This window comes from Oncorhynchus mykiss, chromosome 1, assembly GCF_013265735.2.
Source record: "Oncorhynchus mykiss isolate Arlee chromosome 1, USDA_OmykA_1.1, whole genome shotgun sequence".
Lineage (NCBI taxonomy): Eukaryota > Metazoa > Chordata > Actinopteri > Salmoniformes > Salmonidae > Oncorhynchus > Oncorhynchus mykiss.
The window spans coordinates 16,197,044-16,224,882 of NC_048565.1; the positions used below are offsets into that span (position 1 = coordinate 16,197,044).

The following is a 27,839-nucleotide window of genomic DNA, read 5'->3' on the forward strand; positions in this document are numbered from 1 at the left end:
GTTCCCTCTCTCCCCATCCTCCTATCCTCCTATTACCGTTCCCTCGCTCCTTCATCCCTCCTATTACCGTTCCCTCTCTCTTCATCCTCCTATTACCGTTCCCCTCTCTCCCCTAACCTCCTATTACCGTTCCCCTCTCTCCCCCATCCTCCTATTACCGTTCCCTCTCTCCCCCATCCTCCTATCCTCCTATTACCGTTCCCTCTCTCCCCATCCTCCTATCCTCCTATTACCGTTCCCTCGCTCCTTCATCCCTCCTATTACCGTTCCCTCTCTCCTTCATCCTCCTATCCTGCTATTACCGTTCCCTCGCTCCTTCATCCCTCCTATTACGTTCCCTCTCTCCTTCATCGTCCTATCCTCCTATTACCGTTCCCTCTCTCCCCCATCCTCCTATCCTCCTATTACCGTTCCCTCTCTCCCCCATCCTCCTATTACCGTTCCCTCTCTCCCCCATCCTCCTATTACCGTTCCCCTCTCTCCCCCATCCTCCTATTACCATTCCCTCGCTCCTTCATCCTCCTATTACCGTTCCCCTCTCTCCCCCATCCTCCTATTACCATCCCCTCTCTCCCCCATCCTCCTATTACCGTTCCCTCTCTCCCCCATCCTCCTATCCTCCTATTACCGTTCCCTCTCTCCCCCATCCTCCTATTACCGTTCCCTCGCTCCCCCATCCTCCTATTACCGTTCCCTCTCTCCCCCATCCTCCTATCCTCCTATTACCGTTCCCTCTCTCCCCCATCCTCCTATTACCGTTCCCTCTCTCCCCCATCCTCCTATCCTCCTATTACCGTTCCCTCTCTCCCCCATCCTCCTATTACCGTTCCCTCTCTCCCCCATCCTCCTATCCTCCTATTACCGTTCCCTTTCTCCCCCATCCTCCTATCCTCCTATTACCGTTCCCTCTCTCCCCATCCTCCTATCCTCCTATTACCGTTCCCTCTCTCCTTCATCCTCGTATTACCGTTCCCTCTCTCCCCCATCCTCCTATCCTCCTATTACCGTTCCCCTCTCTCCCCATCCTCCTATTACCGTTCCCTCTCTCCCCCATCCTCCTATCCTCCTATTACCGTTCCCTCTCTCCCCATCCTCCTATCCTCCTATTACCGTTCCCTCGCTCCTTCATCCCTCCTATTACCGTTCCCTCTCTCCTTCATCCTCCTATTACCGTTCCCCTCTCTCCCCCATCCTCCTATCCTCCTATTACCGTTCCCCTCTCTCCCCCATCCTCCTATTACCGTTCCCTCTCTCCCCCATCCTCCTATCCTCCTATTACCGTTCCCTCTCTCCCCATCCTCCTATCCTCCTATTACCGTTCCCTCGCTCCTTCATCCCTCCTATTACCGTTCCCTCTCTCCTTCATCCTCCTATCCTGCTATTACCGTTCCCTCGCTCCTTCATCCCTCCTATTACGTTCCCTCTCTCCTTCATCGTCCTATCCTCCTATTACCGTTCCCTCTCTCCCCCATCCTCCTATCCTCCTATTACCGTTCCCTCTCTCCCCCATCCTCCTATTACCGTTCCCTCTCTCCCCCATCCTCCTATTACCGTTCCCCTCTCTCCCCCATCCTCCTATTACCGTTCCCTCGCTCCTTCATCCTCCTATTACCGTTCCCCTCTCTCCCATCCTCCTATTACCATTCCCTCTCTCCCCCATCCTCCTATTACCGTTCCCTCTCTCCCCCATCCTCCTATCCTCCTATTACCGTTCCCTCTCTCCCCCATCCTCCTATTACAGTTCCCTCGCTCCCCCATCCTCCTATTACCGTTCCCTCTCTCCCCCATCCTCCTATCCTCCTATTACCGTTCCCTCTCTCCCCCATCCTCCTATTACCGTTCCCTCGCTCCTTCATCCTCCTATTACCGTTCCCTCTCTCCCCTATCCTCCTATTACCGTTCCCTCTCTCCCCCATCCTCCTATCCTCCTATTACCATTCCCTCTCTCCCCCATCCTCCTATTACCGTTCCCTCTCTCCCCCATCCTCCTATCCTCCTATTACCGTTCCCTCTCTCCTTCATCCTCCTATTACCGTTCCCTCTCTCCCCCATCCTCCTATTACCGTTCCCTCTCTCCCCCATCCTCCTAACGTAACAAAATGTCGAAAAAGTGAAGGGGTCTGAATACTTTCCAAATGCACTGTATATCTCAGTAAAGGATGGATTGGGGGAATCAGGATCAAGAAGAGATATGCACCCAGGTTAGCCCCCACAGTTGAAACTTGTCCCCCCTTAGTTTTAGTTTTATGTCCCTATACAAAAATAGCTAAAAAGTTCAAATGTTTGAGTGACAGGTTGGCGCCAAATCTGTATCTTCGCTGCGCTTTATCAGCTCCATGGGCTGAGAGCCTGCCAGAGTGATAAGGGGAAAGCCACTGGGCGGTTATGTATGACTCCTTTGGGTTTCCATAAAAATCATGAAAAACCCTGCTCATCTGTGGTAGGCTGCGTGAATAATGTGATACACCTCCGCCTGGAATGTTTTATTTAGATTTAGAAGGACGGGGTCACAGTTAAAGCGCCCCAACACTACAGTTTAGTTAGCTTCTTAACTAGCTGTAAAAGGTCTTAGTTATTAGCCTATTTAGCTCTAACCAGCTAATCTGCCACAATGGATATCAGAAATCAAACCACCGAGGCCACCACCAAGCCCAGCAGCGATGATGCTGCCGAACTCCAGCTAGCACCAAGTGCAGAGCCTACCAGCCCTTCCACAAGCACCGCCAGGATAATGGCTCCACAGCCACTTCCACCTCCGACTGTCCCTGACAATTTTTGGAACAGAGTAGCCAGCCCAGATTAGCCTATTGAATCCTACCCTTGCTGCAGGTTTTCTGTCCAAAATCCTTAATTTAATAGCAACTGGTTCATAGGAAGAGATTGGCTGGAATACCCAGTAGATGTGTCAAAAGCACTCAATGGTCTCTGCATTTGAACTTTTATGTTTATGGTAGTATAGTGTGATATAAGCAGAATTCAATATAATTCCAATGCAATAACCCAAATGACGCCCCTGGGTATAGCTACATATTCGTATGTTTCATCATAGCAATAGATAGTCTATATTCTGTTTTTATGGTAGTCCATTGCTTGGTTGGAAATGGAACTGTACGTATTGGAAACATGTTTACAGTAGGCCGGCATTGATTAAATGATTACGTGGGTGGGTTGAATTCGATCGACAGAAGTTTATTGTGCTGAATTAATTAATGAGCTGCATGATTTTCCATGTTTGAAGCGTAAATAGGCTAAATATAGATTGTGTCATGCCTTTATCAATCTGATATTTAGATTGTAGGCCTATAGTGCACCTACCGCTAATTTGTTCTGTTCACATTCATTCGTTTGCATTCGCAGTTGTGAATGATATTCTAACCCAAATTGCTATTTAGTATTTTTGTTTTGCATGAGTAACTAGGCTACTAGTTTCAGCATTTAATTTGCATTATTTTGGTAAGACGCTGTGTGTATGGCTGCATTCACATAGGCTGTTTGTAATAGGTGAATTACTCTATCTATCTTGTAGCCTATATTAATTGTTAAATGGCCTTGCTTTAGTGGCAACCTGTCACTTCAAAAGCACTCAATGGTCTTGGAGTCTCTGCATTTGAACTTTATGTTTATTGTGGTATAGCGTGATATAAGCAGAATTCCAACGCAAGAACCCCCCCAAAATGGTGCCTCCTCACTGATTTCAATAGCCCCCACTTTAGCCTGGAGGGATACTTCTCTGAAACAATTTATTTCAATCCTGGTTCAAGAAACCCACAGGGTGTGCTGTCTGTCCTTCTATCCTGCACAATACATCTGCTATCAAGTACTCATCATGTCCTTCTATTCCTGCATAATACATCTGCTATCAAGTACTCATCATGTCCTTCTATCCTGCATAATACATCTGCTATCAAGTACTCATCATGTCCTTCTATCCTGCATAATACATCTGCTATCAAGTACTCATCATGTCCTTCTATTCCTGCATAATACATCTGCTATCAAGTACTCATCATGTCCTTCTATTCCTGCATAATACATCTGCTATCAAGTACTCATCATGTCCTTCTATCCTGCACAATACATCTGCTATCAAGTACTCATCATGTTCTTGGTGAACTGAATTAGGGTTGTGTTATTATGGCAAACAAATGACGTTTTGCAACAGAAAATAAAAACATGTTTCTTATTGGACAAGTTTAGATAGTACGTCTCTGTTTCACACTGTTCCCTGCACACCATGTGGGTCACCAGAACCCATAACACCTACTGTAACTGCTCTAAAAAAGATTGACAGTGAAACGTGAACCTTAATGCGTTGACAATGTGGGAGCAGCAATGCAGAAAGACAAACACAGAAAGGCAAACCGCGGGAGGCTGTTTCCACTTACTCCCCATAATCCTGCACAGGCTCTCAGAAACATGGGTGTGATGTTGGTTCAGACAAAATAGCAATGAATATATTTGAATAATACATATTCAAATGAAAAGAATGTGAATTTGAGATTAACTAGAAAACAGGAAGAGGACAGGGAATCCAAACACACATTCAAGCAAGTGCATGCCTACCTACATACCAGGGCACTTAAGAAAGCGCACACACACACACACACACACACACACACACACACACACACACACACACACACACACACACACACACACACACACATACACAGAGAGACACACATAGACACAGACAGACAGGCAATGACTCTAGAGCCGTCAAGTCTGAGGGCTGTCAAAACAATACAGTGTCAGGGTGGACGGGCGGTTTCTTACCTTCGATGGCGAAGGGCTTGCCCACAGTGAGCAGCTTGCAGTCTGCGTCGATGGACACCTCGTAGTCCAGCAGGGCCTTGTCCATGATGAAGGCATCAAGCTGAGGGGGATCTACCCTTCAACACACAGGGAGAAGGGGTTATACACATCCCAATCACCACACACCATACAGGCCAAATCTCAATCATAAAACACCCAATAGGCCACGTCCCAATCACCACACAACAAATAGGCCACGTCCCAATCACCACACAACAAATAGGCCACGTCCCAATCACCACACAACAAATAGGCCACGTCCCAATCACCACACAACAAATAGGCCACGACTCAATCACAACACAACAAATAGGCCACGTCCCAATCACAACACAACAAATAGGCCACTTCCAATCACAACACAACAAATAGGCCACTTCCCAATCACAACACAACAAATAGGCCACTTCCCAATCACAACACAACAAATAGGCCACGTCCCAATCACCACACACCATACAGGCCAAATCTCAATCATAAAACAACAAATAGGCCACGTCCCAATCACAACAAAACAAATAGGCCACGTCCCAATCACAACACAACAAATAGGCCACGTCCCAATCACAACACAACAAATAGGCCACGTCCCAATCACAACACAACAAATAGGCCACTTCCAATCACAACACAACAAATAGGCCACTTCCCAATCACAACACAACAAATAGGCCACGTCCCAATCACAACACAACAAATAGGTCACGTCCCAATCACAACACAACAACTAGGTCACGTCCCAATCACAACACAACAAATAGGCCACACCCCAATCACAACACAACAAATAGGCCACGTCCCAATCACAACGCAACAAATAGGTCACGTCCCAATCACAACACAACAAATAGGCCACGTCCCAATCACAACACAACAAATAGGCCACGTCCCAATCACAACACAACAAATAGGCCACGTCCCAATCACAACACAACAAATAGGCCACGTCCCAATCACAACACAACAAATAGGCCACGTCCCAATCACAACACAACAAATAGGCAACGTCCCAATCACAACACAACAAATAGGCCACGTCCCAATCACAACACAACAAACAGACCACGTCCCAATCACAACACAACAAACAGACCACGTCCCAATCACAACACAACAAACAGACCACGTCCCAATCACAACACAACAAATAGGCAACGTCCCAATCACAACACAACAAATAGGCCACTTCCAATCACAACACAACAACTAGGTCACGTCCCAATCACCACACAACAAACAGACCACGTCCCAATCACAACACAACAAATAGGCAACGTCCCAATCACAACACAACAAACAGACCACGTCCCAATCACAACACACCAACTAGGTCACGTCCCAATCACCACACACCATACAGGCCAAATCTCAATCATAAAACACCAAATAGGCCACGTCCCAATCACAACACAACAAATAGGCAACGTCCCAATCACCACACACCAACTAGGTCACGTCCCAATCACAACACAACAAATAGGCCACGTCCCAATCACAACACAACAAATAGGCCACGTCCCAATCACAACACAACAAATAGGTCACGTCCCAATCACAACACAACAAATAGGTCACGTCCCAATCACAACACAACAAATAGGCCACGTCCCAATCACAACACACGAACTAGGTCACGTCCCAATCACAACACAACAAATAGGCCACGTCCCAATCACAACACAACAAATAGGTCACGTCCCAATCACAACACAACAAATAGGTCACTTCCAATCACAACACAACAAATAGGCCACTTCCAATCACAACACACCAACTAGGCCACGTCCCAATCACAACACAACAAATAGGTCACGTCCCAATCACAACACAACAAATAGGCCACGTCCCAATCACAACACACCAACTAGGTCACGTCCCAATCACAACACACCAACTAGGTCACTTCCCAATCACAACACAACAAATAGGCCACGTCCCAATCACAACACAACAAATAGGCAACGTCCCAATCACAACACAACAAATAGGCCACTTCCAATCACAACACAACAAATAGGTCACGTCCCAATCACAACACAACAAATAGGTCACGTCCCAATCACAACACAACAAATAGGCCACGTCCCAATCACCACACACCAAACAGGCCACGTCCCAATCACCACACACCAAACAGGCCACGTCCAAATCACCACACACCAAACAGGCCACGTCCAAATCACAGCACACCAACTAGGCCACGTCCCAATCACAACACAACATACAGGCCATGTCCCAATCACAACACAACAAATAGGTCACTTCCAATCACAACACAACAAATAGGTCACGTCCCAATCACAACACAACAAATAGGTCACGTCCCAATCACAACACAACAAATAGGCCACGTCCCAATCACAACACACCAACTAGGTCACGTCCCAATCACAACACAACAAATAGGCCACGTCCCAATCACAACACAACAAATAGGCCACTTCCAATCACAACACAACAAATAGGCCACTTCCCAATCACAACACAACAAATAGGCCACTTCCCAATCACAACACAACAAATAGGCCACGTCCCAATCACCACACACCATACATGCCAAATCTCAATCATAAAACAACAAATAGGCCACGTCCCAATCACAACAAAACAAATAGGCCACGTCCCAATCACAACACAACAAATAGGCCACGTCCCAATCACAACACAACAAATAGGCCACGTCCCAATCACAACACACGAACTAGGTCACGTCCCAATCACAACACAACAAATAGGCCACGTCCCAATCACAACACAACAAATAGGTCACGTCCCAATCACAACACAACAAATAGGTCACTTCCAATCACAACACAACAAATAGGCCACTTCCAATCACAACACACCAACTAGGCCACGTCCCAATCACAACACAACAAATAGGTCACGTCCCAATCACAACACAACAAATAGGCCACGTCCCAATCACAACACACCAACTAGGTCACGTCCCAATCACAACACACCAACTAGGTCACTTCCCAATCACAACACAACAAATAGGCCACGTCCCAATCACAACACAACAAATAGGCAACGTCCCAATCACAACACAACAAATAGGCCACTTCCAATCACAACACAACAAATAGGTCACGTCCCAATCACAACACAACAAATAGGTCACGTCCCAATCACAACACAACAAATAGGCCACGTCCCAATCACCACACACCAAACAGGCCACGTCCCAATCACCACACACCAAACAGGCCACGTCCAAATCACCACACACCAAACAGGCCACGTCCAAATCACAGCACACCAACTAGGCCACGTCCCAATCACAACACAACATACAGGCCATGTCCCAATCACAACACAACAAATAGGTCACTTCCAATCACAACACAACAAATAGGTCACGTCCCAATCACAACACAACAAATAGGTCACGTCCCAATCACAACACAACAAATAGGCCACGTCCCAATCACAACACACCAACTAGGTCACGTCCCAATCACAACACAACAAATAGGCCACGTCCCAATCACAACACAACAAATAGGCCACTTCCAATCACAACACAACAAATAGGCCACTTCCCAATCACAACACAACAAATAGGCCACTTCCCAATCACAACACAACAAATAGGCCACGTCCCAATCACCACACACCATACATGCCAAATCTCAATCATAAAACAACAAATAGGCCACGTCCCAATCACAACAAAACAAATAGGCCACGTCCCAATCACAACACAACAAATAGGCCACGTCCCAATCACAACACAACAAATAGGCCACGTCCCAATCACAACACAACAAATAGGCCACTTCCAATCACAACACAACAAATAGGCCACTTCCCAATCACAACACAACAAATAGGCCACGTCCCAATCACAACACAACAAATAGGTCACGTCCCAATCACAACACAACAACTAGGTCACGTCCCAATCACAACACAACAAATAGGCCACACCCCAATCACAACACAACAAATAGGCCACGTCCCAATCACAACGCAACAAATAGGTCACGTCCCAATCACAACACAACAAATAGGCCACGTCCCAATCACAACACAACAAATAGGCCACGTCCCAATCACAACACAACAAATAGGCCACGTCCCAATCACAACACAACAAATAGGCAACGTCCCAATCACAACACAACAAATAGGCCACGTCCCAATCACAACACAACAAACAGACCACGTCCCAATCACAACACAACAAACAGACCACGTCCCAATCACAACACAACAAACAGACCACGTCCCAATCACAACACACCAACTAGGTCACATCCCAATCACAACACAACAAACAGACCACGTCCCAATCACAACACAACAAATAGGCAACGTCCCAATCACAACACAACAAATAGGCCACTTCCAATCACAACACAACAACTAGGTCACGTCCCAATCACCACACAACAAACAGACCACGTCCCAATCACAACACAACAAATAGGCAACGTCCCAATCACAACACAACAAACAGACCACGTCCCAATCACAACACACCAACTAGGTCACGTCCCAATCACCACACACCATACAGGCCAAATCTCAATCATAAAACACCAAATAGGCCACGTCCCAATCACAACACAACAAATAGGCAACGTCCCAATCACCACACACCAACTAGGTCACGTCCCAATCACAACACAACAAATAGGCCACGTCCCAATCACAACACAACAAATAGGCCACGTCCCAATCACAACACAACAAATAGGTCACGTCCCAATCACAACACAACAAATAGGTCACGTCCCAATCACAACACAACAAATAGGCCACGTCCCAATCACAACACACGAACTAGGTCACGTCCCAATCACAACACAACAAATAGGCCACGTCCCAATCACAACACAACAAATAGGTCACGTCCCAATCACAACACAACAAATAGGTCACTTCCAATCACAACACAACAAATAGGCCACTTCCAATCACAACACAACAAATAGGCCACGTCCCAATCACAACACACCAACTAGGTCACGTCCCAATCACAACACAACAAATAGGTCACGTCCCAATCACAACACAACAAATAGGCCACGTCCCAATCACAACACACCAACTAGGTCACGTCCCAATCACAACACACCAACTAGGTCACTTCCCAATCACAACACAACAAATAGGCCACGTCCCAATCACAACACAACAAATAGGCAACGTCCCAATCACAACACAACAAATAGGCCACTTCCAATCACAACACAACAAATAGGTCACGTCCCAATCACAACACAACAAATAGGTCACGTCCCAATCACAACACAACAAATAGGCCACGTCCCAATCACCACACACCAAACAGGCCACGTCCCAATCACCACACACCAAACAGGCCACGTCCAAATCACCACACACCAAACAGGCCACGTCCAAATCACAGCACACCAACTAGGCCACGTCCCAATCACAACACAACATACAGGCCATGTCCCAATCACAACACAACAAATAGGTCACTTCCAATCACAACACAACAAATAGGTCACGTCCCAATCACAACACAACAAATAGGTCACGTCCCAATCACAACACAACAAATAGGCCACGTCCCAATCACAACACACCAACTAGGTCACGTCCCAATCACAACACAACAAATAGGCCACGTCCCAATCACAACACAACAAATAGGCCACTTCCAATCACAACACAACAAATAGGTCACGTCCCAATCACAACACAACAAATAGGTCACGTCCCAATCACAACACAACAAATAGGTCACGTCCCAATCACAACACAACAAATAGGCCACGTCCCAATCACAACACAACAAATAGGCCACGTCCCAATCACAACACAACAAATAGGCCACTTCCAATCACAACACAACAAATAGGTCACGTCCCAATCACAACACAACAAATAGGTCACGTCCCAATCACAACACAACAAATAGGCCACGTCCCAATCACCACACACCAAACAGGCCACGTCCCAATCACCACACACCAAACAGGCCACGTCCAAATCACCACACACCAAACAGGCCACGTCCAAATCACAGCACACCAACTAGGCCACGTCCCAATCACAACACAACATACAGGCCATGTCCCAATCACCACACACCAAACAGGCCACATCCAAATCACAGCACACCAACTGGGCCACGTCCCAATCACAACACAACATACAGGCCATGTCTCAATCACCACACACCAAACAGGCCACGTCCAAATCACCACACAACAAAACAGGCCACGTCCCAATCACAACACAACATACAGGCCATGTCCCAATCACAACACAACAAATAGGCCACGTCCCAATCACAACACACCAACTAGGTCACGTCCCAATCACAACACAACAAATAGGTCACGTCCCAATCACAACACAACAAATAGTGCACGTCCCAATCACAACACAACAAATAGGGCACGTCCCAATCACAACACACCAAATAGGCCACGACCCAATCACAACACAACAAATAGGGCACGTCCCAATCACAACACAACAAATAGGGCACGTCCCAATCACAACACAACAAACAGACCACGTCCCAATCACAACACAACAAATAGGCCACGTCCCAATCACAACACAACAAATAGGGCACATCCCAATCACAACACAACAAATAGGCCACGTCCCAATCACAACACACCAAATAGGCCACGACCCAATCACGACACACCAACTAGGCCACGTCCCAATCACAACACACCAAATAGGCCACGACCCAATCACAACACACCAACTAGGCCACGTCCCAATCACAACACACCAACTAGGTCACGTCCCAATCACAACACAACAAATAGGCAACGTCCCAATCACAACACAACAAATAGGGCACGTCCCAATCACAACACACCAAATAGGCCACGACCCAATCACAACACACCAACTAGGCCACGTCCCAATCACAACACAACAAATAGGCCACGTCCCAATCACAACACAACAAATAGGTCACGTCCCAATCACAACACAACAACTAGGTCACGTCCCAATCACCACACAACAAATAGGCCACTTCCCAATCACAACACAACAAATAGGCCACGTCCCAATCACCACACAACAAATAGGCCACTTCCCAATCACAACACAACAAATAGGCCACGTCCCAATCACAACACAACAAATAGGCCACGTCCCAATCACAACACACCAACTAGGTCACGTCCCAATCACAACACAACAAATAGGCCACGTCCCAATCACAACACAACAAATAGGCAACGTCCCAATCACAACACAACAAATAGGCCACGTCCCAATCACAACACAACAAATAGGCCACGTCCCAATCCCAACACACCAACTAGGTCACGTCCCAATCACAACACAACAAATAGGCCACGTCCCAATCACAACACAACAAATAGGCAACGTCCCAATCACAACACAACAAATAGGCCACGTCCCAATCACAACACAACAAATAGGCAACGTCCCAATCACAACACAACAAATAGGCCACGTCCCAATCCCAACACACCAACTAGGCCACGTCCCAATCACAACACACCAACTAGGTCACGTCCCAATCACAACACAACAAATAGGTCACGTCCCAATCACAACACAACAAATAGGTCACGTCCCAATCACAACACACCAACTAGGTCACGTCCCAATCACAACACACCAACTAGGCCACATCCTAATCGTTGTAAACCACAAACCAAACAGGCCAAGTTTGAAATTGACCATGTCTCAATCCTACGCACCACACATCAAAAAGCTATGTCCTCCCTCATTCCAGATTCAGCACATGGCCCTCGTCACAATCATGTTTATACTTCATGTCTCAGTGTAAATGGGGGGCTCAGAATCAGTCCTCCAGGGAAATTGGACAGAAGGAGAAGGGTAGAGCAAAGCCATTAGATATCTGTTTTATTGTCACATATTAATCGCCTGTCTGACTAAACAAAACCGGAATGAATGCAGACAGAGTACAGTGCCCAAATCAGGCACTCAACTTCCATTATGATGCTGACTCCTGACTAGGCACATCAGCTGAACCAGAGAGGATTATGGGTCAAGGGAACTATCATAATGGAGGTTCAAGATGTCAAAACTGCACATTTCAAATGTGTCAGCTTTGGAGTCCTCTGACTTCAGCTTCAATTGTAAGGAGGGGATGACCTCTTGGGTAAGAAATCAACAGTGGATATTACCAGCAATTTTCTGGCACTTTGGCTGTTTAATCAAGCCATCCATCAAACCACCCACTTAGAAGAGTGGACTCTTATTCCAGAAGGGATAAACTTGTCACGTCTACTCCCGCTCCTCCTCCCTGGCGCTCACTGTTGCCGGTTTACTAGCAACTGGCAACCCTCATTACTCATTTACTGGCAACCCTCATTACACACACCGCTTCAGGTAGTATTGTTTATGTTTTCCTTGTTACATGCTGCTCTTGTTTTGTATTCGTTCCATGGTTGTTTTCATTAAAATCACACTACACTTGCTTCCAGACTCCCTGGGTCTACGTTACAGAATACTACCTCGAAAATATGGAAGCAGCAGAATATATATATATATATATATATATATATATATATATATATATATATATATATATATATATATATATATATATATATGTATATACAATGGGGAGAACAAGTATTTGATACACTGCTGATTTTGCAGGTTTTCCTACTTACAAAGCATGTAGAGGTCTGTAATTTTTATCATCGTACACTTCAACTGTGAGAGGCAGAACTTAAAACAAAAATCCAGAAGATCACATTGTATGATTTTTAAGTAATTAATTTGGATTTTATTGCATGACATAAGTATTTGATCACCTACCAACCAGTAAGAATTCCGGCTCTCACAGACCTGTTTGTTTTTTATTAAGAAGCCCTCCTGTTCTCCACTCATTACCTGTATTAACTGCACCTGTTTGAACTCGTTACCTGTATATCAAAATATATATATTTTACCTGTATATCAAATACTTGTTCTCCCCATTGTATATATATATATATATATATATATATATATAGTGCCGTGCGAAAGTATTCGGCCCCCTTGAACTTTGCGACCTTTTGCCACATTTCAGGCTTCAAACATAAAGATATAAAACTGTATTTTTTTGTGAAGAATCAACAACAAGTGGGACACAATCATGAAGTGGAACGACATTTATTGGATATTTCAAACTTTTTTAACAAATCCAAAACTGAAAAATTGGGCGTGCAAAATTATTCAGCCCCTTTACTTTCAGTGCAGCAAACTCTCTCCAGAAGTTCAGTGAGGATCTCTGAATGATCCAATGTTGACCTAAATGACTAATGATGATAAATACAATCCCCCTGTGTGTAATCAAGTCTCCGTATAAATGCACCTGCACTGTGACAGTCTCAGAGGTCCGTTAAAAGCGCAGAGAGCATCATGAAGAACAAGGAACACACCAGGCAGGTCCGAGATACTGTTGTGAAGAAGTTTAAAGCCGGATTTGGATGCAAAAATATTTCCCAAGCTTTAAACATCCCAAGGAGCACTGTGCAAGCGATAATATTGAAATGGAAGGAGTATCAGACCACTGCAAATCTACCAAGACCTGGCCGTCCCTCTAAACTTTCAGCTCATACAAGGAGAAGACTGATCAGAGATGCAGCCAAGAGGCCCATGATCACTCTGGATGAACTGCAGAGATCTACAGCTGAGGTGGGAGACTCTGTCCATCGGACAGCAATCAGTTGTATATTGCACAAATCTGGCCTTTATGGAAGAGTGGCAAGAAGAAAGCCATTTCTTAAAGATATCCATAAAAAATGTTGTTTAAAGTTTGCCACAAGCCACCTGGGAGACACACCAAACATGTGGAAGAAGGTGCTCTGGTCAGATGAAACCAAAATTGAACTTTTTGGCAACAATGCAAAACGTTATGTTTGGCGTAAAAGCAACACAGCTGAACACACCACCCCCACTGTCAAACATGGTCGTGGCAGCATCATGGTTTGGGCCTGCTTTTCTTCAGCAGGGACAGGGAAGATGGTTAAAATTGATGGGAAGATGGATGGAGCCAAATACAGGACCATTCTGGAAGAAAACCTGATGGAGTCTGCAAAAGACCTGAGACTGGGACGGAGATTTGTCTTCCAACAAGACAATGATCCAAAACATAAAGCAAAATCTACAATGGAATGGTTCAAAAATAAACATATCCAGGTGTTAGAATGGCCAAGTCAAAGTCCAGACCTGAATCCAATCGAGAATCTGTGGAAAGAACTGAAAACTGCTGTTCACAAATGCTCTCCATCCAACCTCACTGAGCTCGAGCTGTTTTGCAAGGAGGAATGGGAAAAAATTTCAGTCTCTCGATGTGCAAAACTGATAGAGACATACCCCAAGCGACTTACAGCTGTAATCGCAGCAAAAGGTGGCGCTACAAAGTATTAACTTAAGGGGGCTGAATAATTTTGCACGCCCAATTTTTGATTTGTTAAAAAAGTTTGAAATATCCAATAAATGTCGTTCCACTTCATGATTGTGTCCCACTTGTTGTTGATTCTTCACAAAAAAATACAGTTTTATATCTTTATGTTTGAAGCCTGAAATGTGGCAAAAGGTCGCAAAGTTCAAGGGGGCCGAATACTTTCGCAAGGCACTGTATATATGGCAGACTGTTGGAGAACAGGGACACCTACTCCACCAACACCACGATCAGCTGGCCCAACTGCATGCGACTACGGATGAGGTCCTTCGCATCCTCCACCACCTCGACACCACACGAGAGGATTTACTTTCAAATAGCAGAGCCCTCTATCATGAGTCAACCCAGCGAACCAGTCTCCCAGCCTACCCAGCAATCTGCCCAGGTCACAGATGCCCAACTTCCCCTCCCGGGAAGATATGACGGGACTCCATCCAAATGCCAAGGCTTCCTACTCCCACCAGGAGAGGTCCAATGTTGCCACGAGGAGGAGCTGGGTTCCTATGAGGGGTCATAGCTCTGTTCAGGGGAGTCTTTGACCATCCACCGGGTGGCAAAGAGAGAGGTGGGTGACTACTCCAACTCTGGAAGGGTGCCCAGACTGTTGCGGAGTACGCCCTCACCTTCCAGACTGTGGCAGCCCCCAGTGGATGGAATGAGCCGGCACTCCACACCCTATTCTGAAGAGGACTGCGCAAGGATGTCCAAACGGAGTTGGCTTGTCGGGACGACAACGTTTCCCTGGACATGCTCATCGCGATAGCAAACCGTCTGGAAAACCTTCTTCGGGAGCATCGGTGGTCCCCTCATCCCTCGCCTTTCTCCTTCAGCCGTCCTGATGCAGAGCCTGAACACCCATGGAGATAGGAATCACATCTCTCCATGGCAGAGCTACGTCACCGGAGACGGCTGGGGTTGTGTCCCTATTTTGGCCAGGAGGGGCACCAGCTACAGCTGTGTTCAGTGCATCCTAACCAGAAGTCTTCATCAGTATTCCTTCATCTTTCACCAAACCCTTCCTGGTTTCTATTTCGTTGGCTGGCTGTCGCTCAGGTGTTGTCTCTAAGGCTCTAGTGGACTCCGGTGCTGCAGGGATTTTCATCCACTAGGCCCTTGTCTCCTCCCTCAACATCGCTGTGTACCTGCTCTCCTCTTCTTGTTTGGTCCGAGCCCTGGATAAATGACAGTGGGGACCCGGCACTATTACGCACGTCACAGCACCCTCAAAGCCTACCCTTTCTCATCACCTCTGCACCTGTGCACAAAGTCATCCTTGTCCTCCCATGGCTTCAACTTCATAAACCCACCATCTCCTGGTCTAAGATGAGAATCATCGCCTGAGGACCAGGATGTCGGAGGAACTGCTTTCCCACACCCTGTGGTTCAACGTCGATTCCTTCCCTGTCCTGTGAGTGCCCTTTAGCCCATCAATCGTTCTCCCGTATTGTTGGCCCCGTGTTGTGGGACGTAGATACGGACATCTGCCTAGCTCTAGAGAGGGAACCCGCTCCAACCACCTGCCCTCCAGAGCGCATCTACGTCCCTGCGGAGGTGAGAGATCAGCTGTTGACCTGGGCACACACATCCCTCGCCACTGGATATCCAGGTATCACCCGCACCATCCAATCCCTTTCTGATAAATACTGGTGTCCCACTTTGGCACAGGATGTCGCCTACTATGTCAACTCATGTTCAGTATGTACTCAATCAAAAAACTCCCCTTCACGTTCCAGCAGGGAAACTACCTCCCCTTCCTGTCACATCTGTCCAAAGATTTTGTCACTGTTCTCCCCTCCTCTGATGGTTTCACCACCATTTTAGTGGTTGTGGACAAATTCTCTAAATCCTGCCGTTCTAGTCTCCCTACCACTCTCCAGGTCTCTGAGGCACTGTTCCAGCACGTCTTCCGGCACTATGGCCTTCCGAAGGACATCGTCTCCGACCGTGGCCCCAAATTCATGTCATGGGTATGGAAAACCATAATGGAAAAGCTTGAGGATACTTCCGGATACCGGCCTCAGTCTAACGGGCAGGTGGAGATGATGAACCAGGAGCTAGGGAGCTTCCTGAGGAGTCACTGCCAGGACCGGCAGGGAGAGTGGGCCCGATTCCTTCCCTGGGCGGATTACACCAAGAACTCATTGCGTCACTCCTCCACCGGGCTGACTCCCTTCCAGTGTGTTCTGGGTTATCAGCCACCCCTGGCTCCGTGGACCCCGAGCCAGACAAAAGCTCCTGCGGTGGAAGAGTAGTTCAGGCACGCAGAAGAAGTTTGGAACGATGCCTACGTGAGGCTCCAGCGTGCCATCCGCCACCAGAAGAAGGCGGATCGCCACTTCAGTAAGGCTATGCTGTCAGATCCCTCCTGGACTTCCGACGTCGTGGTGGTCGGCTCCAGTACCTGGTGGACTGGGAGGGGTATGGTCCAGAGGAGCAGTGTTGGGTTCTGGTGGACGACATTCTAGATCCCAACATCATCCGAGATTTCCACCTTCCCCATCTGGACCGGCCCGCTTCTCGCCCTCGGGGCTGCCCCCTTGGCTGGCGTCGTCCTGCGGCCGGAGCCGCGAGTCAGGAAGGTACTGTCACGTCTACTCCCCCTCTCTGGCACTCGACATCGCCGGTTTACTAAACATCGGTCCTGGCAACCCATCATTACGTACACTTGGCAACCCTCATTACACAAACCTGCGCCTCATGAGGCTCACCTGGACTTCATCACTCCCCTGATTACTCCCCCTTTATCTATCACTCCCTAGGATCACTCTTCAGGTAGTATTGGTTATGTTTTCTTTGTTAGACGCTTGTGTTGTGTTAGTTTTCATTAAACTAACACTGCACTTGCTTCTAGACTCCCTGCGTCTGCATCACAAAACTCCAACAATCTTTGTTTTCTAAGTTATTTTGTAACACAATATTCAAACATGTCTATGTGGCTACTGGCTAACCTTGTCAAAAGATTTTACAAAACTAAGATAAAATAGGAGGATCCACAGTCTACACAATCACAAGTTCAAATGACAGTTGTCTTCTCTTTCTTGGTCTAAATTGAACTATAACCTTCCACCTGAGGATCAACTTTGCAGCCTTGTGTCTCTAGAGAGTCAGACAACACGCGTAGAGAGACAGTTTTTTTGTGTGTGCTCCCTTTCCCATTTGATCTTGTTTTGAAGCAATACCATTGGCCTCTCCTCTCCATTGCCTTTCTCTTCTGCCTTCCTTGATGACAGACCTTTCTTTGAGGAACACAACAAACACTTCTCCCAGAGGAAGTCAGAGAAAATATCTATCTACTCTGTGCTTGACTTGATCCACCTCTGGCCAAATAACTTAAATAACACTTATAAACACCCATGGATACAATCAAACGTAGGTTAAAGTGCCTTTAAATAGTATTTCTATGGATGTAGCTCAGAGGTGCCATGGACAATCTTACTATAGGAGTGATACTGCAGGTGCAGGCTTTTTGTCCCAGCCCCACTCGAACACACCTGATTCTACTAAGCAGCTACTCATTAGGACCTTGATTAGCTGAATTGGGTATGTGAGTGTAGGGCTGGAACAAAAGCTTGCACACCCTGTAGCGCTCCAGAAGTAGGGTTGTGATCTCTTACTTGAGGGTGGACACTCCATCGGGTGTGGTGGGCTCATTGTAGCGCCTCATGTACTCGTGCATCTCTGGGAAACTCTTCTTCATGTACTCCTCAGCGCTGCTCTCCCTCACCGTGCCAAACCTGAAACCATGGGATGGGTGATGGAGCTGGGGTGGAAGGGAAGAAGGTAGAGGGGAAAGGGATGAAGGGAGAGGTGGAAGGGAGGGAGAGAGAGGGAAGATGAGAGAGATAGAGGTTGAGGGAGAACGAGATTGTGGCGGGAGAGAAGAGTTAATAATGAAAACAAATACTCACCTTGGCGTCGTGGATCCCCGATAGCTCCTCGAAGGTCTTCTCGCCGACCATGACGGCGGCCAGGTTGGCTGTGTAGCTGGACAGCACCAACAGGCAGAAGATGGCCCACAGGTTCATCAGAAACCGACCCGTCCAGCACTTGGGCGTCTTGCTGGAGACCGTGCGGCCAAACAAGATGGCGTAGCAGAGGTTGAGCGCAGACGAGTAGGAGAAGACGCGCAGACGGTTGCGTCCGTGTGGCGTCATGCCAAACGGGCTCTTCCACTCATAGAGGGTGAGGAAGAGGGCGGTGATATGCAGCGCCACAAAGATGCCCACCCACATAGACCAGTGCAGGGGCCACATGAAGGCGCCGATGGGCGCCGCCGTGTCCTTGCTACGCACCAGGATGCCCAGCGAGGTGGAGAAGAAGGGCGAGGTGAAGTCGATGACACGGCTGCGTACTGAGTTAATGCTGAATGAGGTGACGGCCATGTCGGCCACGCCATTGAGCAGGTCACCCACCAGCCCAGTCCAGCGGCCGCTTTTCGATGCACCGTACTTCCCGTCGCCCACGATGTACAGGTCGTACTCGAAGCGCATGTCCTCTGACATTTTCTCCAGCAGGTCTATGCAGTATCCGTAACAACACTTGCCGTAGTCCGTGGGCAGGAAGGTAGAGTTTCCCGTGGCACGCTCACTGAAGTAGCGCTCCAGCATGTCCGAGCTGTTTGTCCCCGCGTCCAGGCAATACTGTCCTGCCGGACAGTTCCCGTCCTCATCCACCTCCCGCGTGAATACGAAGGGGTGCTCCACTAGGGTGACTACCCGCACCCGGCTGCCTGCCACAGGACTGCCGGCTCGCCACCGGCCCCCGCCCCGCCTCCCCTGGCCCTCCCCCCGGCCATGGCCCTTGCCATTGTGCCCTTGCCACAGGCCCTGGTCCTCCACCTCCAGATGGCCCCCCTCCCAGCTGCCCACTGTCACCCAGGTGGGCTGGCCCACCGCGTCCCGCTGCAGGCTCCAGATGTGGAATCGCTGAGAGGTGAGAACTCGGGATAGGTTCCTCTGCACCGACACCGGCCCCGTCAGCCCTGAGAACGACGTGTTGGACAGGAACCTATAGGCCAGAGGAGATCACATTAGATTACAGGACTTCATTACCCTTCAGGCTATTTAGTGCATGCATTTGAGTCCCAAGATATTGCATTTCCTATAGAGGATTTCTATGGTGTGGTAGCGGGGAGAGGGGAACATGGACTTCTGACCACAGGGATAGTGAGTCAGACTGTACAGTATCAAACTCACTTCAGGAAATGCACAGTGAACTCCAAACTGTGATCTGATTGTAACCACCTACACCTCTTCTCTCCACACCTGACCTGCAGCACAGTCCAGACAGGCACCTTAGCTACTGTAGCACAACATGTCAAAAGCAGGATTGGCATCTATTGAAGCCAAACTAATCCATCCTGCACCTGCAGCAAGGCCAACAGTGTATACCATCACCAGTCTGATTGACAGCTAGTAATTTCCCCATGGCTAGGATTGGCTATCTTTCTGGCTGACACCTTTTTGGCCTCACCCCAGACTCTGAATGCCAGGCTCTGCTTAGTTGAGCGAGTGAGTAGTTAATTTCCATGTGAAAACCTGCCCCAGTTCATACATTTCTGCCTCGGATCCATGGTGAAATGCTAGCCCCTAGCGGTTAGCCCTTCAATGAATTACGGCATGGTGGTTTAGCTTAGCGCTAGCGGTTAGCTTAGCGAAGGGGTCACTTCAGGAAATACAGATCCAGCCAATCCCATTGGCTGAGGGTAGCTGTGACAGTCATGTTGTGTCAGGATGAATGTGTGCAGCCATCAATAACTGAGACGACACCATGTGATCGCCGCTGAAATTCTTTCATCGAAAATTAAAAGGTAATTTGTCTCCAAACCTTTAGGTCATTAATTTCTCTCTGTCTCAGCCTACATCCCCCCTCCTCCCCTCTTTCTTCTCAACCCCACACAAGGTAAAAGGAGCTGGATGCTATTACATCATTACATTGAAAGGCTATGTGTTCCTCTTTAACAGTAGGCACAGGTTGCAATTACTTTAAAAGCATCCACCTCCCCCACCTCAACCTCTTTGGGTTTCTATCTACCGCTCTCATCAACCCTCATGCATTTCTCTCATGATCCATTCCTTCCTCCCCTGAAGCCCTCTTCTCTCTCTAATAGTTGCTCTGTTATGTAGCTGTAATTATGTGTCTAGGTGACATTATGATTATCATGGAGTTCTTCTTGAGCAAATCGCTGTTATCTCGACATCGTTGATCTTTACTCTGCACTAGGCACCCAGTCAATCCCATTAGTTAGATGGCCCTCCTAAATGACTTGGTCGAACTGAATATAGTTTTATTATAGTTATAAAGGGGTGCTTTCCAAAATGTTATAATCATTCTCCTCTGCGTTGACGCCCCAGGCAACAAACACTACTCCTGAAATGAAGTGCTAACTGCTTACTGCTCAAAATGACTTGCCTCTTTCAGCCAATTAATAAATACAACATGGTGCTCTAGCATTCCAGACCCACAAGCTATTGCATCATTTCTGGTGTATCGTTTTTCCCAACATGATATAGCTGAGCCTAGTTACAATTGGTCCAATTGAAGCTCATTCTACTGTGTTTTTGTGCTGAGACGCTGGCTGCATGGCTAGGTTGCGCAGCTGTTGTTACTCTGGTCTGTGGCAGATACAGCAGTTGTAAAGCTGTGTGCTGCTGTTGCTCTGCACTGCTCTGAGCCACGCAGAGACAGAAAGGACTGTGGGCTCTTTTGATAAGGGAGCCTGGCTGCCCTGTTGGGGAGGCAACTGACTGGAACTCATGAATAAAGCTTAAAACTCTACCCTCCTCCACTTCATGTTTGTATTCCAGCTGGATGAGTGCATGCGTGTGCATGTGTGTGTGTGTTTGAAAGAGAGAGTCTGTCTGTCTGTCTGTCTGTGTGTGTGTCTGTGTGTGTGTCTGTGTGTGTGCACGTGTGTGTGTGCACGTGTGTGTGTGTGTGTGTGTGCACGTGTGTGTTCGTGCATGCGTGCGTGTGTGTGAGAGAGAGTCTGTGTACGTATGTGTACAAACACACTCCAGCCTCTCTCCAAACACTGGAGGCTGCATCTATCATTGTGTTTAGAAGAGCTGCTCTGTGGTTGGGGGTGAAGAAAAGTCTGACCTCAGCAAGAGATAGGCCTATTTGCAGTCTCCTGCGAACACTGACACTGGGAGAGAATCACTACTTAACTGTCTACAGCACTTACCGAACCAATTCGTTATAATAACATGGACCTGAAAACACTATTCAGACACAACTTGGCTAAAAGGAGATGCAACAGAATGCAATACAACAGTATGCATGTGTGTGTGTGTGTGTGTGTGTGTGTGTGTGTGTGTGTGTGTGTGTGTGTGTGTGTGTGTGTGTGTGTGTGTGTGTGTGTGTGTGTGTGTGTGCGTGCGTACGTGCGTGCGTGCGTGCGTGTGCGTGTGGGTGTATGTACACTGAGTATATAAAACATTGAGAACACTTGCTCTTTCCATGACAGACTGACCAGATGATTCCAGTTGAAAGCTATGATCCCTTACTGATGTCAATTGTTAAAAATCCACTTCAATCAGTGTAAATTAAGGGGATTTTTAAGCCTAAACATAATTAAGACATGGATGTGTGTGTGCCATTCAGAGGGTAAATGGGAAAGACAAAATATTTAAGTGCCTTTGAAGGGGGTATGGTAGTAGGTGCCAGACGCACCGGTTTGTGTCAAGAACTGCACCGCTGCTGGGTTTTTCAAGCTCAACAGTTTCCTGTGTGTAACAAGAATGGTCCAACACACAAAGGACATCCAACCAACTTGACACAACTGAAGGAAGTGTTGGAGTCAACCCAATATTAGGAAGGTGCTCCTAATGTAACAGCACTTACAGTTGACCGGGGCAGCACTAGCAGGGCAGAAATTTGACGAAATGACTTGTTGGAAAGGTGGCATCAGTGCCGCTCAGTCACTGAGCTCTTCAGCATGGGCCATTCTGCTGACAATGTTTGTCTATGGAGATTGCATGGCTGTGGACTCGATTTTATACACCTGTCAGCAACGGGTGTTGCTAAAATAGCACTAATTTGAAAGAATTTCCACAAACTTTTGTATGTATGTATGCCTTCCGAAAATATTCACACGCCTTGACTTTTTCCACATTATGTTGTGTTACAAAATGGGATTCAAATGTATTTAATTGTCATGTTTTTGTCAACGATCTACACAAAATGCTAACATTTGTAAAACATTCATGAAAAATAAAACACTAATATATCTTGATTAGTTAAGAATTCAACCCTCTGAGTCAATACATGTTAGAATCATCTTTGGCAGCGATTACAGCTGTGAGTCTTTCTAGGTAAGTCTCGAAGAGCTTTCCACACCTGGATTAAGCTAAATTTGCACATTATTATTTTCCAGATTCTTCAAGCTCTGTCAAATTGGTTGTTGATCATTTCTAGACAGCCATTTTCAGGTCTTGCCATAGATTTTCAAGCAGATTTAAGTCAAAACTGTAATTCGGCAACATTCCCTGTTGTCTTGGTAAGCAACTCCAATGTATATTTGGCCTTGTGTTAGGTTATTGTCATGCTGAAAGGTGAATTTGTCTCCCAGTGCCTGTTGGAAAGCAGACTGAACAAGGTTTTTCCTCTAGGATTTTGCCTGTGCTTAGCTGTATTCCGTTTCTTTTTATCCTAGAAAACTGCCTAGTCCTTGCTGATGACAAGCATACCCATTTCATGATGCAGCACCATGCTTGAAATTTCGAAGAGTGGTACTCAGTAATGTGTTGTATTGGATTTGCTCCAAACGTAACACTTTGTACTCAAGACAAATAGTACATTTCTTTCCCACATTTTTTGCAGTTTTACTTTAGTACTTTATTTCAAACAGGATGCATGTTTTGGAATATTTGTATTCTGTACAGGCTTCCTTCTTTTCACTATGTCATGTAGGTTAGTATTGTGGAGTAACTACAAAGTTGTTGAATCATACTCAGTTTTCTCCTATCACAGCCATTAAACTCTAACTGCTTTAACGTCACCATTTGCCTCATGGTGAAATCCCTAAGCGGTTTCCTTCCTCTCCGGCAACAGAGTTAGGAAGGACGTCTGTATCTTTGTAGTGACTGGGTGTTTTTTTTTACCCATCTACCAAGAGGTGTCCTTCTTTGCGAGACATTGAAAAACCTCCCTGGTGTTTGTGCTCAAATCTGTGTTTGAAATTCACTGCTCTACTGAGGGACCTTACAGAAAATTGTATGTGTGGGGTACAGAGATGAGGTAGTCATTCCAAAATAATGTTAAACACTATTATTGCACACAGAGTCCATGCAACTTTTGTATGTGACTTGTTAAGCAAAGTTTTACTCCTGAACTTATTTAGGCTTGCCATAACAAAGGGGTTGAATACTTATTGACTCAAGACATTTCAGCTTTTCATTTGTAATTGATTTGTAAAACATTCTAAAATCATAATTCCACTTTGACATTATGGGATATTGTGTGTAGGACAGTAACACAAACTCAACATTTTGTCCATTTAAATTCCTGGATGTAACACACTAAAATATGGAAAAGATGAAGGGGTGTAAAGATTTTTGCTCATCTTTATCAAGGGTGCCAATAATGTTGGACCTGACTGTGTATGTATGTAAACTATTATTTTAAACCTCCAGAGACTTTGTGAGTTAAAGGTTCAAAGTAAACCAGCCTTACCTGGCAAGGTACTGTCCGGAGGAGGGCACCTCGTGTTTGTTGGGTTTGTCGTAGCAGTTGACCATGTTCTGGATGAGCGCCAGGTCTGGGCGCACCACTGTGGCCGCTGACACTGCCCGGCCCACCAGCTGCAGCGCGTCGCGGATGTAGAAGTCCAGCGGCTTGCGCTCCACTTCACCGTAGGCCAGCAGACCCAGGGGCAGGCCGATGGAGTGCAGGGCGTCGGGGCTCAGTGGGTAGCCCAGCATCCAGTGCACCGTGGGCAGCGTCAGCCCCAAGTCCTGGGCGCTCCGCAGCACCGCCGCGGCACACTCTGGGTCGCCCCCAAACAGCAGCACCGCGGCCGGTGGTGGGATCTGACTTGGGCCCTGCCCCCGGAAGTGTTCTGAAAGGAAGTCCTGGATTTGGGATTCTGCTGGGCCAGCACGGGTGAGGTTGAGGAGGGCGCGGAGTTGCCAACGGTTTGCACCACAGCCCAGGTGGCTCTGGAGGTCCAGTAGTTCCAGCAGGCCATCCTCCTCCCAACCCTGGCACAGCACGGCCATGCGCTCCTGCCAGCCGCTCCGCTGGAGGACGGCCAGCAGCAGCTCCGACAGGCCCGACGGGGGGATCCGAGTAACCATCTGTAGGTGGAAGCGGTTCTGGGAGGAGAGAGAGAGAAAGAATCAGAAACCGTGTCAGATCCAAAGAAAAGAACTGGAGCATGAGTCTCACAATTGCTATAATCAAACATAGCATTGCTCACCCTTTGTAAAGCACAACTTTGTTGGAATATGACATAGTGGTTACATTTGGCAAAGCAATCTACATATGGTCTTCACAATCTCTTCAGTATGGTTAGATTCTGGGTTAAATTTGGAACATTGTTATACTCAGAAGTATAGTATCTGAGGAGTGAAAGAGACTAGTTTTTACATCAGAAGTTAATGGTTATCTGTAGGAGCCAGATGGCTTTGGAATGTGTTGGGTGGACGGGAGGAAGTCACAGGATTGCTATAGGGGATACGGATGGACATCTGTGGGTTAGGCAAATGTGGGGTTGAGGTCAGGTCAGATCCTCTTAAGGGAGAAATTAGGGTTTATTACCCTCTTACCCTCTTCCTGTCGAACCATAATAGATGTAAGGATTGGAGAGGAGAGGAGGAGGAGTGCCTAAATTGGAGTATATATACAGTGCCTTGCGAAAGTATTCGGCCCCCTTGAACTTTGCGACCTTTTGGCACATTTCAGGCTTCAAACATAAAGATATAAAACTGTATTTTTTTGTGAAGAATCAACAACAAGTGGGACACAATCATGAAGTGGAACGACATTTATTGGATATTTCAAACTTTTTTAACAAATCCAAAACTGAAAAATTGGGCGTGCAAAATTATTCAGCCCCTTTACTTTCAGTGCAGCAAACTCTCTCCAGAAGTTCAGTGAGGATCTCTGAATGATCCAATGTTGACCTAAATGACTAATGATGATAAATACAATCCACCTGTGTGTAATCAAGTCTCCGTATAAATGCACCTGCACTATGATAGTCTCAGAGGTCCGTTAAAAGCGCAGAGAGCATCATGAAGAACAAGGAACACACCAGGCAGGTCCGAGATACTGTTGTGAAGAAGTTTAAAGCCGGATTTGGATACAAAAAGATTTCCCAAGCTTTAAACATCCCAAGGAGCACTGTGCAAGCGATAATATTGAAATGGAAGGAGTATCAGACCACTGCAAATCTACCAAGACCTGGCCGTCCCTCTAAACTTTCAGCTCATACAAGGAGAAGACTGATCTGAGATGCAGCCAAGAGGCCCATGATCACTCTGGATGAACTGCAGAGATCTACAGCTGAGGTGGGAGACTCTGTCCATAGGACAACAATCAGTCGTAAATTGCACAAATCTGGCCTTTATGGAAGAGTGGCAAGAAGAAAGCCATTTCTTAAAGATATCCATAAAAAGTGTTGTTTAAAGTTTGCCACAAGCCACCTGGGAGACACACCAAACATGTGGAAGAAGGTGCTCTGGTCAGATGAAACCAAAATTGAACTTTTTGGCAACAATGCAAAACGTTATGTTTGGCGTAAAAGCAACACAGCTGAACACACCATCCCCACTGTCAAACATGGTGGTGGCAGCATCATGGTTTGGGCCTGCTTTTCTTCAGCAGGGACAGGGAAGATGGTTAAAATTGATGGGAAGATGAATGGAGCCAAATACAGGACCATTCTGGAAGAAAACCTGATGGAGTCTGCAAAAGACCTGAGACTGGGACGGAGATTTGTCTTCCAACAAGACAATGATCCAAAACATAAAGCAAAATCTACAATGGAATGGTTCAATAATAAACATATCCAGGTGTTAGAATGGCCAAGTCAAAGTCCAGACCTGAATCCAATCGAGAATCTGTGGAAAGAACTGAAAACTGCTGTTCACAAATGCTCTCCATCCAACCTCACTGAGCTCGAGCTGTTTTGCAAGGAGGAATGGGAAAAAAATTCAGTCTCTCGATGTGCAAAACTGATAGAGACATACCCCAAGCGACTTACAGCTGTAATCGCAGCAAAAGGTGGCGCTACAAAGTTTTAACTTAAGGGGGCTGAATAATTTTGCACGCCCAATTTTTCAGTTTTTGATTTGTTAAAAAAGTTTGAAATATCCAATAAATGTCGTTCCACTTCATGATTGTGTCCCACTTGTTGTTGATTCTTCACAAAAAAATACAGTTTTATATCTTTATGTTTGAAGCCTGAAATGTGGCAAAAGGTCGCAAAGTTCAAGGGGGCCGAATACTTTCGCAAGGCACTGTACATTTACTTGTGGTGGTGGAAACATGTTTTGTCTGAATGCAGCTGTATTGAGCCTTTGGGTAGAATAAACTTGTTTAAGCTTTCATAATGTCAGTTGAGTTTTTACTCTGAGAATTAGAACAGTATGAAATATGGTTATTAAGTTGT

At 46.6% G+C, this 27,839-nt stretch overlaps 1 protein-coding gene across 1 annotated transcript in view; it reads right to left on the minus strand.

The window, feature by feature from the left end:
- LOC110531395 (glutamate receptor, ionotropic, N-methyl-D-aspartate 3Bb) overlaps positions 1 to 27,839 on the minus strand; it is a 114,014-nt gene that overhangs the window by 15,530 nt on the left and 70,645 nt on the right. Inside the window, exons 2-5 of the mRNA XM_021614590.2 lie at positions 24,899 to 25,539; positions 19,132 to 20,230; positions 18,838 to 18,983; positions 4,777 to 4,892 (exon numbers count right to left, since the gene is read on the minus strand). Of these exons, the coding sequence (XP_021470265.2) occupies positions 4,777 to 4,892; positions 18,838 to 18,983; positions 19,132 to 20,230; positions 24,899 to 25,539 (2,002 nt within the window). The remainder of the gene's footprint in view (positions 1 to 4,776; positions 4,893 to 18,837; positions 18,984 to 19,131; positions 20,231 to 24,898; positions 25,540 to 27,839) is intronic.